At 39.4% G+C, this 15921-nt stretch overlaps 1 protein-coding gene across 3 annotated transcripts in view; it reads left to right on the forward strand.

The window, feature by feature from the left end:
* The window catches only part of LOC308247546 (aldo-keto reductase family 1 member D1), a 47717-nt gene extending 37222 nt beyond the window's left edge, over positions 1–10495 (forward strand). For all 3 annotated transcript variants that reach the window (XM_080666819.1, XM_080666818.1, XM_080666820.1), the window contains 4 exons: positions 2258–2367; positions 4050–4215; positions 6869–6951; positions 9527–10495. In XM_080666819.1, coding sequence (XP_080522945.1) covers positions 2258–2367; positions 4050–4215; positions 6869–6951; positions 9527–9569 — 402 coding nt within the window. In that variant the 3' untranslated portion in view covers positions 9570–10495. The remainder of the gene's footprint in view (positions 1–2257; positions 2368–4049; positions 4216–6868; positions 6952–9526) is intronic.
* The last annotated feature ends 5426 nt before the right edge of the window (positions 10496–15921 follow it).

The following is a 15921-nucleotide window of genomic DNA, read 5'->3' on the forward strand; positions in this document are numbered from 1 at the left end:
TGCTAAGCAAAATAAGCCAGTCAAAGAAAGACAAGTATTACATGATCTCACTCATATGTGGAATCTAATGAACAACATAAACTGTTTAACAAAATGGCTACAGAGATAGAAGCATGGAATGGACTGCTTAATCTCAGAGGTAAGGCAGGGGAGGGTGGGTGGGTGGGAAGAGATCAACCAAGGAACTTGTATGCATATATGCATAACCCATGGACACAGACAATAGGATGGTGAAGGCCTGGGTGAGTAGCAGGGGCAGACTAGAGGGGACCAATGGGGGGAAAAAGGGGACATATGTAATACTTTGAACAATAACGGTACAATTTTTAAAAATCAATGAAAAAGATTAGTGAGAAAAAATACTAAGGCTCAACAGGAAAATGGGGAAAAGTAATGAATAGAAATTTGCAGAACACAAATTGCAAGATTGGTAAACATATGAAATGTGTAATTGTACTAGTAATTACAAAAATTGAAATTTAAGTGTAATGACATGCTCCCCCTCCTGGGATCATGCCAGCGCATTTCCATTCCCCCTCTTCCCTCTCAGGTGTGCATCTCCTAAACTCTAAGGGCACCCCATGAGACTTGCAATGGCCAGTGGCAGCTCAACCTGGGCTGACCCCCTGAAACTGATATACTCCCTCTAATCCCACTTTGCTGAGAGTTTTTTCCAAAGCCCCCTTTTCTCTGATTTGGCTCATTAAGAAATCAGTGTTTTTAGTAACTTAAAAAGTCTGGCATGAGTTCATGACAAAAAGAATGAATTATTACCTACATCATGACTATAGCCCACAGCTAAAATACAAGTGTTGCTACTTTACAAGTACCACTTCCAAACTGACACCTAAGCTAACACTATACAATATGCTCTCAGGTACATAGAGGAGCAACCTTTGACTTCCTAGCTGACCTCAATCCATCCCCTTATTCCTCCTTTTCCCCTCACTAGCACATCTCCTTCCTACACCCCCAAGAACAATATTTTGTCATTTAAATGTTGAAATGACAATAGGTTTCTTACAAATATACAGAGAAAGATGGTAATTTTTTATCTCAGAATGAGAAAGAGTAAAAATTTGACAATGTGTCTCCTCACGCTAATGAGTAAATGCCCTAATCTGTTGGCACAAGAATGTTGATCAGCTTCACAAATATAACGGACGAGGGAGGCAAGATATGTTGGAAGATCACAGCCTGAGCCTATTCATGTGTTGCAGGTTGTCTGAAAGCAGAGCATAGCAATACTGTAGCGATGGCTTACCAATACTGCAGCCCTTCTGAAGCGCCATCTTCAACAGTTTGCAGCATCCACAGTGATGCTCCCAGAGATTCTGCCTCTGTCCTCTCTGTATACTTACTGTTTTCAATGTTGAATGTAAAAAAATAAAAATAAATAAGTAGAACTCTCATCCAAGAAAATAAAATTCATCTTTAAATTTACTTTCATACATGTTCTTCCTCTTGGGAAAATATTCTTAGATGTTTGATAGCTAGAGACAGAGGGCTTCTATTACATGTCACTTCTACTTACTAAAACTAATCTAAACATTGAGACTGTTTGTTGTGGAAATTGTATTTTCTAGGATGTTTATTATAAACTAGAGGCCTGGTGCACGAAATTCGTGTACTTGGGGGTGGTGGTCCCTCAGTCCAGCCTGCAAGAGGCCCTCAGGGGATGTCCGACTGATGGCTTAGGCCCTCTTCCAGGGAGCATGCCTAAGCCGGCAGTCGAACATCCTTAGAGTTGCCGCGGAGGTGGGAGAGGCTCCTGCCACTGCCAGTGTGCTCGCTAGCCGTGTGCCCGGCTTCTGGCTGAGTGGCACTCCATCTGTGGGAGTGCACTGACCACCAGGGGGCAGCTCCTGCATTGAGTGTCTTCCCCCTGGTGGTCAGCGCACGTCATAGTGACCGATCATTCTGCCCTTCGGTCATTTGCATATTTGCCTTTTATTATATAGGATAACTGAGTCTGTTCACTTCAAGTTTGAAACTATGATAGGGACACAAAATTGAATTTGTTTCTCAATTATTTTAGAATTAACCCACAGATGGTGCCCTCACTTTCTTGTAATTAACCTCACTGGTGTTTAAACAGTGTTAAGTTTCTTTGTTAGTAAAAATATTTAGGATTTGTCTCATTATCCATAATACTTTTAAATAAATTTTATTTCAGGATTTTTTTTAAACTACGTAAAAATTGCATTTATCTACAAGGCCTTAATTTTGTACTCTGCTCTCCAATGCAACCACATAGGTGGAGTGCCATCCATATTTCACCCAGAGGAAACTCCTGGAATTTTGCCAACAACATGACATTGTCATTGTTGCATATAGCCCTTTGGGGACCTCTAGGAATCCATTGTGGTAAGTATGCTGTACATCTCTTCAGGAAGTGTTTCCTTTGATGTAGAGTATAAAGCTAATGTGAATTATTTGATTGAAATTACTCTATTGCGCTGTGTAATCTTTAAAAAGTTACTTAAACTCTTCAGGTCATTCTCCATATATCCAAATTGAGCTAACAAAACCTTCCTCACTTAGATGTTATAAGAATTGATTATACTATACTAGAGGCCCAGTGCATGAAAATTCGTGCACTGGAGGGGGTGTCCCTTCAGCTCAGCCTGCCCCCTCTCACAGTCCGGGAGCCCTCAGGGGCAGGAGGTGACCCAGCGATCAGGGGAAGGCGACACTCCCATCACACCTCTGCTGCTGCCACTGCCAGCAGTGCAAGCCTCCATTGGCCCTGGTTACCTGAGCCTCGGGTCGGCCCTGGGTGGCTGGGCAGCTGCCATCTGAGGCTTGCACAGCCTGCACCTTAGCCAGCCCTGCTTGCCTGAGCCTCAGTCAGTGGGGGGTGCAGGAGGACCCAAAGCCCCCGGCGGGGCTGAGGGACTCCAATGGTAGGCATGCAGAGCAGCCGGCCCTAGCTGAGGAATGGAGGATACTCTCAACAGCATGAGTTATAACTTCCAATTTGTTGGACACCACAATCAGGCTTCAGCTTTGGGGGAGGGAGGAAGAGAGGGATGGGCAGCTCATTGGAAGAGCCTGGGCGAGCTGTCAGTCAGTGGGGGGTGCAGAAAGACCTGAGGCCCCTGACGGGGTTGAGGGGACTCCAGCAGCAGGCACGCAGAGCAGCCGGCCCCACCACCACTGTAGGCACTGCCATCTTGTGAGGGCATGATGATCAATTTGCATATTACCTCTTTATTATATAGGACTAGAGGCCCAGTGCATGAAATTTGTGCACTGTGGGGTGGGGGTCCCTCAGCCCGGCCTGCACCCTTGGGGGATGTCCAACTGACAGCTTAGCACTGCTGCAGAGACAGGAGAGGCTTCTGCCACCACCACTGTGCTAGCCAGCCATGATCCCAGCTTCTGACTAAGCAGCACTCCCCTGGCGGGAGCTCACTGACCACCAGGGGCAGCTCCTGCACTGAGCGTCTGCCTCCTGATGGTCAGTGTGTGTCATAGCGACTGGTTGTTCTGCTGTTTGGTTGGTTTGCATATTAGCCTTTTATTATATAGGATGTATGAAATTACCTAACAGTGCCTAAAACACAGAGATGCTCCATAAATGTTAGTTTAGGTATTATTTGATAGAGTTTCTATGGCCATATTCTGAAATTTTAGAATTTTTTTATCTCTGTATTCAATGGCGACACTTCTACTATGATGTGTTCCACAGACCAAAGTAGAAATTTTTCTACTCTAATATGATTCCAAGAGTTGTACCTCTACTTCTTCCACTTCAGGCTTTCTGCCTTCTCACATATGCCTTCTTTCAGCCCAGCCCTCTCTATAAGACACATCAAAACATATTTACTTTCTCAAAAAGGCAGCAATATAAATTTGCCTCTCTTGATCTTCCCACACTAAGAACAACTCTTCATTGAGGACTCTGCAATCACAGAAATTGCTTACAGATGACCTGAAATGTCCTGGTAGGTTACCAGGTGAATGGGAAGACAGAGGAGGAGGAGGATTAACCACTGCTTCTTATCGATCTACCTAAATATCATGCATGTTTTTATTTTTTTAAGGGTGAATGTATCTTTCCCACCTTTGTTAAAGGATGAACTTCTAAACTCATTGGGGGAAAAGTACAATAAGACTGCAGCTCAGGTTGCTTTACGTTTCAACATCCAGCGAAGGATAGTTGTCATTCCTAAAAGCTTTAACCCTAAAAGGATCAAAGAAAACTTTCAGGTAAGAGAACTGCTTCTGAAAATGTAAAAAGTAGGATATTTTTTATTTAAAGAATTTTCTGTTTAGATTAGTAAGAAACTTGTAATACCTTCATATTTTATTTTATACCAGCTCTCTGACCCACTCTGCCCATATCTGCATTTAATTTTAGCTGAATTTGAGACAATTGCTAGCACTTTGGGGATTGCTTTGCTGATTTAATTATACACGTACTTCAGAGATACAGTGTTGTGGGTACTTTTCCAGACCACCACAATAAAGCATGAACTGCAATAAAGTCACACAAATGTTTTGCTTTCCCAGTACATATAAAAGTTTTGTTTACACTCTACTACAGTCTATTAAGTGTGCAATAGCATTATGTCTAAAAAGTGTACATACTTTAATTTAAAAATACTTTATTGCTAAAAAGTGCTAACTATCATTGGTGCTTTCAGCGAGTCGCATCTTTTTGCTGGTGGAGGATCTTGCTTCAATGTTGATGGGCTGCTGGTGGTTGCTGAAGGTTAGGGTGGCTGTGGCAATTTCTTAAAATAAGAAAACAATGATATTTGCCATATTGATTAACTCTTCCTTTCATAAACAATTTCTCTGTCACAGGTGATGCTGTTTGATAACCTTTTACCATAGACCTTCTTTCAAAATTGGAGTTAATCCTCTCAGGCCCTGCTTTATCAACGAACTTTATGTAATAATCTAAATCCTTTGTTGTCATTTCAACAATATTGACAGCATATTCTTGAGATGAAACCACTTTCTTTGCTCATCCATAAAAAGCAACTCCTCGTTCATTCAATATTTTCATAAGCAATTCAGTCACATCTTCAGGCTCCACTTCTGATTCTAGTTCTCTTGCTATTTCCACCACATTTGTGATTACTTCCTCCACTGAAGTCTTGAACCCCTCGAAGTTATCAATGAGGGTTGGAATCAACTTCTTCCAAACTCCTGTTAATGTTGATATTTCAATCTCTTCTCATGAAACAGGAATGTTCTTAATGGCATCTAGAATAGTGAATCCTTTCCAGAAGGTTTTCTATTTACTTTGCCCAGATCCATCAGAAGAATCCCTACTGCCTTATAAGATATATTTATTTTTTAAATATATTTGTATTGGTTTCAGAGAAGAAAGGAGAGTGAGAGAGAGTGATAGAAACATCAGTGATGAGAGGGAATAATTGATAGGTCCTCTCCTGCATGCCACACACTGGGGATCAAGCCAGCAATCTTGACATGAGCCCTGACTGAAATCGAACCTGGGACCCTTCAGTCTGCAAGCCGACACTCTATCTACTGAGCCAAACCAGCTAGGGCTGAAATATATTTCTTAAATAATAAGATTTGAAAGTCAAAATTACTCCTGGACCCATAAGCTGCAGAATGGATGTTGTGTTAGCAGGCCTGAAAACATTAATATCACTGTACATCTCCATCAGAATTCTTGAGTGACTGGGTACATTGTCATATTTTGAAATAAATTTATTGTTTTTCTGAACAGATGTCAACAGTGGGCTCAAAACATTTAGCAAATCATGTTGTAAACAAATGTGCTGTCATCCCAGCTTTGTTGTTTATTTAGCATAATTCTTAAAATTCTAATTTTTCAGAATGGCAAATTGAGCATTTGCTTCAACTTAAAGTCACCAACTAACTGCATTAACCCCTAAGAAGAGAGTCATCCCTATTCTCGTGCTGGAGTTGAGGTCATGTGACAAACAGCCTTACTAAGTGGTGGAAGGGAAGTTCATAAAAGGAAAAAAAAGGATTCTGTTATTAGCAAAGAGAGGAAAGAATGCTAGGCAGTTATATCAACTACTGACAGTATTTTAACACTTACAAAAAATACCTCATAGTAAAAAGTCTTTGACACTGTTTTCAGCCATCTAATGAGAAAGAGTCACTGAATGACTAATGTGTAGATTCATCAAAAAAATTTTTTTAAAACAACGAATTTTGAAGTACCTAAATCAAATGTGTGCATGTATTCAAAATTTTACTGTTCAGGCTGGCCAGTATGGCTCAGTGGTTGAGCGTTGACCTATGAACCAGGAAGTCATGGCTCAATTCCTGGTCAGGACTCATGCCTGGGGTTTTGGGCATGATCCCCAGCAGGGGGACGCAGGAGGCAGCCAATCAATGATTCTCTCTCATAATTGATGTTTCTATCTCTGTCACCATTCCTCTCTGAAATCAATAAAAATATATATTTTTTAATGATGAGAGAAATGATTGAGAGGGCAAAACAAAGCAAATTAAAAGTTTTTTAAAAGTACAAAAGCAAATTTAGAGACAAGGGATTATTTTTTAAGTGTACACAGGCTCCAGTCCAGAATCAAAAGTTCAGCATCTTATCCAAAAATAATAAGAATTCTTCAATCTTGGAATTTCAGATGTCCTGAACATACGTTTTCACAGCATTTGGAATTTCTTGCAAGATGTCCCCAGCAGAATTGTTTTAAGACAAAGCGCAGAAAAGAATTCCTGCTCCACATCCATTAGGTGGACCCCCAACGCTAATTCAACTCCTCTTAGACATTTGCAGAGATGTTCATAAATCTTTGAAGGATTCCAGCTGCTGTCCCCACTCCCTAATCCCAAACTTGACCCATTTCCTATCATTATAAATGTCTGTCTTTTATTTCTGTTATTTCAGATCTTTGACTTTTCTCTTACTGAAGAAGAAATGAAGAGCATCGAAGCCTTGAATAAAAATGTCCGCTTAGTGGATCTGCTCTTGTGAGTTCTTGGGGATCCTTAATTGGGTACCAACCAGTGTGGTGTTAGATTGTCAAGTGTCACCAAGAGGGCTCTTATGAACCTGGACCTATATTCACAGAAAGCACAAGGCTAAAGGCCACTGGGCAGCATATTCTGAATATTTAATTGGTCTGGGTAAATTACTAGTACATTCATTCTAGGAACTCCCTGCAAATCTACATGTTTATTTAAAAGAAGATTTCTGGCATTTACATCACATCCCATGACAAGTTAAGGCATGGCAGGCTAAAGACCTTAAGAAGAATTTAGTAATAGTGTACAAATAATACGATTCAAATTAATCCAATTGCACCACAATTATTCAAATATCATTTGTATTTCTTTACAAAAATCAAAGTAATGCAGGAATTAGAGCAAAGTTATCCACAAAAGACAATTCCTGGGTCAGAGACATGGGAGTGTAGTAGAAAGAGCATCAAGTTGAGAGCCAAGAAACTAGTTTTATTTTATTTTATTTTATTTTATTTTATTTTATTTTATTTATTGTTGACACTATTACAGATGTACCCATTCCCCCCTTTACCCACCTCCACCCAACCCCAGACAGCCCCCCCGCACCGCCCCCCAGCTCTGGCCATCACCACACTGTGTCTGTATCCATGGGCTATGTATATATGTTCTTTGACTAATCCCTTCACCTCAAGAAATTAGTTTTAGATGAATGCTCACCTATAAGATTTGAAGCTTCTAGCTCCACCATTCTAGCTCCATCCATCCACAAGTAAAATTCCTTCACTCCTTCAAATGTTGCCAAATTCAGCTAATTCATGAGGTAACCCTTTATTCTCCAGATATTACGGGTCCTTGAAAATAAAAAGAGAATACACACACATGTTGTATCATTCTTTATTAGTATTTCCAGTTCTTTAGGTCACCTGGATAGTCATCTTCTTTTTTCAATCCTCTCTTTAAGTGAGCATTGATAAATGCTCATTAAAATAGTTCCTAAAGTTTGGACACTTTGGGCCCCACTTTATTTCAAGAGTCAGAAACTGTTGTGACTGTGTTAATGACAAATTTCTGAATCCATTTCTGAAGGAATAAAACAGCTTGCTAATGTGAATTTTCCAAGGGAAAAATTATCGACATCAAAAAGTACCACCTAATCTCAAGAATGAAAGAGTAAACACAAACTTGGAAATAAAAAACATATAAATATGAAGATAAATGATTTCTCTTGAATAAATATCATTAAATTATAGTCAGTCCACCAATGTACTGATTTTTTTTTTTTCAGACAGTTAGTTGGGAATATTTTGTTTGACATTTGACATACTTAATACCGAGTTCTAGAAACACTGAAAAAGTAACTCATCATACCAGGAATAGAAAAATTATGGAGAAACAAAAATTAGGCCTCATGAGTAAAAAAAAAAATGTATTATTTAGGCACTTTGGGCCATGATTCCTTTTTTTTTTTTTTTTTTAATCCAGTTAATCCTTGACTAGATTTCACAGCCTTTTCTCTTTTAATTTATATTTTATTTTAATTTTTTAAATTAAATTTTTATTGTTAAAAGTATTATATATGTCCCCTTTCTCCCCCATTAACTTCTTCCAGCCTGCCCTCAGGCCCCATCCCAGCCATCACTACTCTACTGTCTGTGCCCATGTACTAGTATATATATATATTTTTTATATTTTATTGATTTTTTACAGAGAGGAAGGGAGAGGGATAGAGAGTTAGAAACATCGATGAGAGAGAAACATCGATCAGCTGAGCTGCCTCCTGCACACTCCCTACTGGGTATGTGCCCGCAACCAAGGTACATGCCCTTGACCGGAATCGAACCTGGGACCCTTAAGTCCGCAGGCCGACGCTCTATCCACTGAGCCAAACCGGTTAGGGCTGTACTAGTATATTTTAATTGAAAGCTCATAATACTTGTAGAGAACTGAGTCTTAGATGTGCTCCGTGACAGGTGCCACACACACACACACACACACACACACATACACACACACACACACACACACTCCAATCCTTTTAAACCCTGTTTCACCATTGCTGTTTAAGAGGTAGGTTCATCATCATCACTGTCATCATTATAGCAGAAACTTCCTTTGCTGGTCATCACCTTCTAGATCTCAAACTATCAACTCCCAGGAGGCCTAGTGAGAAGGGCGAGGAAGCACTGTGCAGAGAAGAGGGTGACCTTGATTGGTGACAGAGCTGTGAAGAGAAGTGCCTATGTGGTTCATTGACACAGGAGGCAGCCTCTATCAGGACAGCAGAAGGGAGGGAGGAGTTGGAAAGAGGCAGGCTTCACTCACCTCCTGTGTTTTTGTTCTGAGCAAAATGTTGGTGTAGAGGCAGCCAGCCCCCTCCATGCCCAAACACACACACTGAAACCCAGGTGCTCTCCAGGGCTTTAGTAAAAGTGCTGGCTTAATGAAAACTGGGAGGAGGTGGGTAAGAAACCTAAGGAGTGATTAAGAGAGAGAGGGAGTGGTCGGTGAAATTGTCAGAAGATGCTAGTAACACATACAGCTGTGCGACTTTGGAATGAAAGGTTTTCCCTTGTTTTGGCAGATGGTCTGATCATCCCGAATACCCATTCCATGATGAATACTGACTTCAGAGAGCTCTGCACTTATTTTTCCCTGTGTGTGTACCACGACATTTGGCTGGTTGCTTCCCCGACATGTGAAAGTGAAAAGGGTTTTACTCTCCTCAGATGAAGTGGTGATGGTCTTAACTTCTGTATAAGAGAAGTGACTTTGACTTAGCTATGTTGAAGAAAAAAATGTTTACATCTATTGAAATAATCGTTTGGAATTAAATAATTAAATTGTCAGCAAAGCCATAATGATTTGATGGTTGTGTGTTTCCATCATTTTTTATTCATTTTACCCAGCTTTAGGGATGGATAACTGCTAGTTTTCTCTTGCATGCTTTAAAGGGCCTGAGCTTCAACATAACTGGTGATCCACACTTACTGCCTATTACTCCTGCTCCCATGTACCATACAACCAGCATTATGCAAAATGGCTTGAGACTATCAACATACACAAATAAAACCCTGTATTGTAAGACGGTCCAAAGATAACTATTTTAAAAGCAGGCTTTCAGAAATATACTGAAAAAAGCTTTATAAAATTTTTAAAGTGTTACAGGGCTAATTGTGTCAATTTCAACGTATCAGGTTCCAAAGATCACTGTTAATTTTACTCTAAGTTTTTTGAAGTGAATAAGAAGATTATTAGAATTCTGCAAGAGAAATATATCTGTTTTCAATTCAACTAAAGCAATACATTTTATTCATTCATATTGGGTCACTTTCACAGAGCAAGAGAGGTCTTTAAAAAGTATTTGTCCAAACCAATTGCTTATAGATAATCATCAATGACCTGAAAATATACACTTCTGAGAAATTATCCTTTTAAAAAAATTGATCTTTATTCATTATTGCCACTGATTCCAATATTAATACTTACAATGCTGTCCATTAGAAAATATTTTGTTCACAAAAATTAATAAACTATGATGATTTGCTCCACCATATGGATCTCCATTTTGTTATGGGGGTAGGGGCCTAAACATCTGAATTCAATTCAATTGAAAAAACCTTGAACAAGTTCCTATTGCACATTTAGCACTGGGAAGAGAGGGAAGAAAAAGGAGAACAGAAATGAAAATAAAAGATCAGAAATTTGAGTCCTGATCTCTATTGTCAAATCACCTCAAAGTATTTTGAGGGGTTTGGGGTGGGGGAGAGACCATACCTATCAAATCATTTTTTAAAATTGATTTCTAGAGAGGAAGGGAGAGGGGGAGAGAGAGAGAAACATCAGTGTGAGAATGAAACATTGATCAGCTGCCTCCTACATGCCCCCTAATTTGGGATAGAGCCCGCGACCCGAGCATGTGCCCCAACAGAAAATTGAACTGATGACCTCTTGTTCAAGGGACAAAGCTCAACCAACTGAGCCACACCAGCCAGGACTCAAACCATTTTTTAAAAACAGGCATTGGAAAAATATCCCCACCATTACTCAGGGAAGAAATATAAATTTCTAAAGATTGGAAGAGGGGAATCCTCAGTCATAACAGAGATGCTGGGGACAGAAAACAGGTAAGTCAGGAAAGACTGAAGGTCTGATATGAGCTTCTGCATGTCACTTCTCCCTCCACTCTCAGTCCTTTCAGGCTTCCCATTTATTTTGGGGTGACTTGTATCCCCAAAAGTTATATGTTGAAGTCCTAGCTCCCAGCACCTCAGAATGTGACCTTATTTCAAAATAAGGTCATTGCAGATGATGACGTTGTTAGGGTAGACCCTAATCCAATATGACTGGTATCCTTATAAAAAGGGGAAATTTGGACACAGATACTCTAACAGGAAGAATGCCATGTGCAGATAAAGGCAGAGATCTGGGTGATGCTTTTACAATAAAGGAACCTCAGAGATTTACAGCAACCTACAAGAAACTCAGTAAAAGGCATGGACCAGATTCTCCCTCAGAGCCCTTAGAAAGAATCAACTTCTGCCGGACATCTGCCCCCCAGAATTGTGAGATAATAAATTTTTGTTATGTATGGCTCAGTTGAGCATCATCTTGTGCACCAAAAGATTGCCAGTTTGATTCCTGGTCAGGACACATGGCCAGGTTGTGGGCTCAATCCCCAGTTGGAGTGAGTGCAAGAGGCAACCAATCAATGCTCTCTTTCACTTTGATGTATCTCTCTCTCTCCCCATTTCTCTCTAAAAAAAATCAATAAAACATATAAATTTCTGTTGTGTATGTCTCCAAATCTGTGGCACTTTATTACAGCAGCCCTAGCAAACTAACACCATCCCTCTGTCAAGATTTCCAGCCTCTTCAACTGAAGTCAGTGATAAAAATCACCTGACTTAGTCAGCTTTGCTGAGCTCAGGCATTGCTGACCAATACCTTTGACCCTCCTGGGGACTTTTGTAATCCCAGAGATGTTTATTAACCCAAAGCAAATTCCAGTCTAATCAGAGGCCTCTGATGTGCTGTGGAGTAAGATATGTCGATAGTGACATTAGCTGCCTGGAAAAGGAGAAGAGGCCAAAAGCATATGGTGCTCATTGATCCACAAAAACACAGGGACATGAGCAGCAAGGACTTCCAGCTCCAACCCACAGAATGTTTCTTGATTTGCCTACTCCCGGCTATTCTCCTAGGGGACCTCTCTTGGGCACTATCTTCCACAGGCAATGACACTGAGGACAGTGGAAGAGGCCATGGGAGGGACATAAACAATGATCCCATGCCTGCAGCCTTCAACACTTTGAGATGTGCACACTTTATGACCATAGTTCTGGGAATTAATAAAGGATGAGCAAAATCATTTCTCAGGCTCGGTATTTCTTTGGAACTCCCTAGCAATTTCAGGCTTCTGCTGAAATTTCTTCTTCCATTTCTGATAGTTGTAGACGAGTAACTAAATCTGGATGCCTTGTGGAGCTCTGGTCCTTGAACTCTCCCTGGATCTGAACTGTAGACTTCACATTTCTACCTCCATGTACCAAATCCCCAAGTTCTCACGTCTCTTGGTTGAAGCATGGGCTTGGGAGGAATATATAATCACTTTTATTATAATCTCCTCATGGGCACTGCGGTTTTAATCAGTTTGAGAGCTGAGATGCAGAGTATGGTGGCAGGGAACAGCAAATACATGGACCTATGTAGGCAAATCTTCATTCAAGGCTATGTGGGATCTTTAGGAGCATGTGTGCGTGGTCAGGAAGAAATAAAGTTGCCAGAAGACTGGGGGCTGGGTAGACCTCCCTTTAAGACTTGCTGAGGGCCACACAGAGGTCAGGGAGGAACAGCCTTTCCAGGAGCACACAGAAATAATTGCACATATTTTTTAACTGTGCTGCTATTTGATAATGCTCTGCAGAGCATTTTTTGTATTAATATTTATATAAGACTATTCTGTAGTTTTCTTCATTATCAAATTGTGCTCATTCCATTATTAAACAGAGAGAGCAAGATTCTCTTTCACTCTCTCCACTCTAGAACAAATTAAGTTGAAATTATTTGTTCTTTAAAGTGTTGGTGGAATTTACCTGAGAATTTCATTTCTGTCCATGGGGAGCCGGTAGACTTTCCATCTCATCTAGGATCAATTTTTCAAATTTATCATCTTGAAATGTATCAATATCATATAGTTTAGGAAATGTAAACATATTTGTTCATTTAGTCAAGAGGTTTTTTTGTGTGCCACTCTGCTAGGCTCCGTCCTAGGCAGTTGGGATATATCAGTAAACAAAAGTCTCTAAGCTCTCCCATATGCTTGTACTCCTGTGATTACTTTAATTTTCCTAACCTGTGGTTATTTCCCCCTTTTCATTCCTATTTTGTATGTCTACTTGTTGTTTTTTCTGTTAATTAATTAGTGGTTTAGTAAGTTATTTTTGCTTATTTCTGGATTTCACTTACAACAAATTTCCCAAAGGGAGGAAAAATCATTGATTAGTTCTGCTCTTTCTGTTTCCTAAATCATTAATATCTTGTTTTCTTTTACTTATTTCTTGTCTATTTTTCTTTTTTTTTTTTTTAAATATATTTTATTGATTTTTTTACAGAGAGGAAGGGAGAGGAATAGAGAGTCAGAAACATCGATGAGAGAGAAACACTGATCAGCTGCCTCCTGCACACCTCCCACTGGGGATGTGCCTGCAACCAAGGTACATGCCCTTGGCGGGAATCGAACCTGGGACCTTTCAGTCCGCAGGCCGACACTCTATCCGCTGAGCCAAACCAGTCAGGGCTCTTGTCTATTTTTCTTAGTTTTTCTATAGACTTCTAACTTCTTAGTTTGAATGTCTATCCTACTGATGTTTGCTTTGTTTTTTCTTAAGAATATAATACATACCTTGATTATAATAAATTTTCTTCTGAGCACTGTTTCACAAACAAAATTTTGTTATTTTCTAGACATTCTCAATTTTGGTTTTGCTTTCTTCTTTGATTAATACTTATTTATAAGAGTTGCTGTCTTATTTTAATTTCTAGTGTTGGAGCTTTCTTCCCCACACCCCTGCCCCCGCCCCCCCCCCCCCCCCAGCTTTTATATTCTACTTTTAACCATGCCGATCTCAGATAGCATCAATGTTTATAGTATTTCCTAGGATTGTGACAAGACACATTCTACTTTAAAGTACTGAGTTGGATATAATGGACTTACAATTCTGTGTTATAAACTTTTATCATCTAATATTAGAACAGCTTTTTTTGGGTGAGTGGTTCAATATTTTTTTTTTCTTTTTTTTTTTTTTCTTTTTCTTTTTTTTTTTTTTTTCTTTTTAGAGTGGTTCAATATTTAAACAGTGGTTCTTAACTAGGGCCATTCTGTCCCACCCTCCCCCAGGGTACATTTGGGTTGTCATAACTAGTGGGAGGTGGGGGAGGTGATACTGACACTTAAGTAGAGGCCAGGAATGCAGTAATAATGCTAAACATCCTACATAGGACAGCTCCCACGACAAAGAGTTATCATCCGGTGGGCCAAAGTGTCAATAAACTCTGGTAACACAAGTCTTTCTTTTTTGAGAGACAGAAAAACAAAGAGAGAGAGAGAGAGAGAGAGAGAGAGAGAGAGAGAGAGAGAGAGAGAAACATTGATGTGAGAAAGAAACATCTATCAGTTGCCTCCCACATGCGCCCTGACCAGGGATGGAATCTGCAACCTGGATATGTGCCCTGACCTAAAGTACAACCAAGACTCTTCAGTACATGGAACAACACTCCAATTAAGCCACACCAGGCAGGGCAAGTCTTTCTTGAAAAAATTAAAAGGTGCTTATTCCTAATGTCACAATCTTATCTTGTTGCATATAACTGAAAACTAACCCATTTAGGCTCCTTTTTAAAAGACTTAAAGTGCCCAGCTGGAGTAGCTCAGTGGTTGAGCATCAACCTATGAACCAGAAGGTCACGTTTCCATTCCTGTTCAGGGCACATGCCTGGATTGTGGGCTTGAGGAGGCAGTCAATCAATGATTCTCTCTCATCATTGATGTTTCTATCTCTTTCTCCCTCTCCCTTCCTCTATGAAATCAATAAAAATATATTTAAAAACAAAAACATTGTGCTTAGAAGCTACTCCCAAAAGACCATATATTATGTGATTCCATTTATAAAAAATATCCAGAATTGGCAAATTCACAAAGACAGAAAGCACATTGGTGGTTGGGAGATTGGGGGAAATGGGAAGTGAATCCTAATGGATTTTCTTTTGGGGTGATTAAAACTACTGGTACTTCTACCTGGATCTGAAGGGAGGCTAAATTTCCTGAAATTCCTTCAATTGATTTGTCTACAGAGACTATGTCAATTCTTTTCATAAAGGTATTTGACTAGGGGCCTGACGATATCAAGTCTGGTGATCCTCAGATTTGTTTTTAGCACCAGAACTCATTTGGCAAAAAAATTGCATTTGGGACCCCAATATATAAGAGAAATATCAATTGACATAATGCAGTTTACAGATTCAAATTTGTAACATTTACTTATTACAAAGTCAATTATTAAGACAATGAAGCTGTCTTAATGAACACCAAAATTAAAAATACTAAATACAGTGTGGGCTAAAAGTAGGTTTACAGTTGTTTGTATGAAAAATAATAAAATGATTATTAAATAATAATACAAGAATAAACTCTGTTTTGTGTACTCACAACTGTAAATCTATTTTGCCCCATCTTGTATTATAGAAATCTCTAGATCAGATTTATATTTAATTGCACAATATTAAAAATTCTGACACAATACTGGAATAGTTGTCAAGAGTAACAATTATTTTCGTATATTTTAACCAGCTTATTTATTTAATGTGGATAATTATTTTCTCAGCACTGTTAAAAATGACAGCAAAATAACATATACCATAATTTTGAATGCCAAAATCATTCGTATAAAATCAGTCATCACTTTTTTAATATCTCTCAAA

Source organism: Plecotus auritus (genome assembly GCF_963455305.1).
Source record: "Plecotus auritus genome assembly, chromosome: 4".
In the NCBI taxonomy this organism is placed as follows: domain Eukaryota; kingdom Metazoa; phylum Chordata; class Mammalia; order Chiroptera; family Vespertilionidae; genus Plecotus; species Plecotus auritus.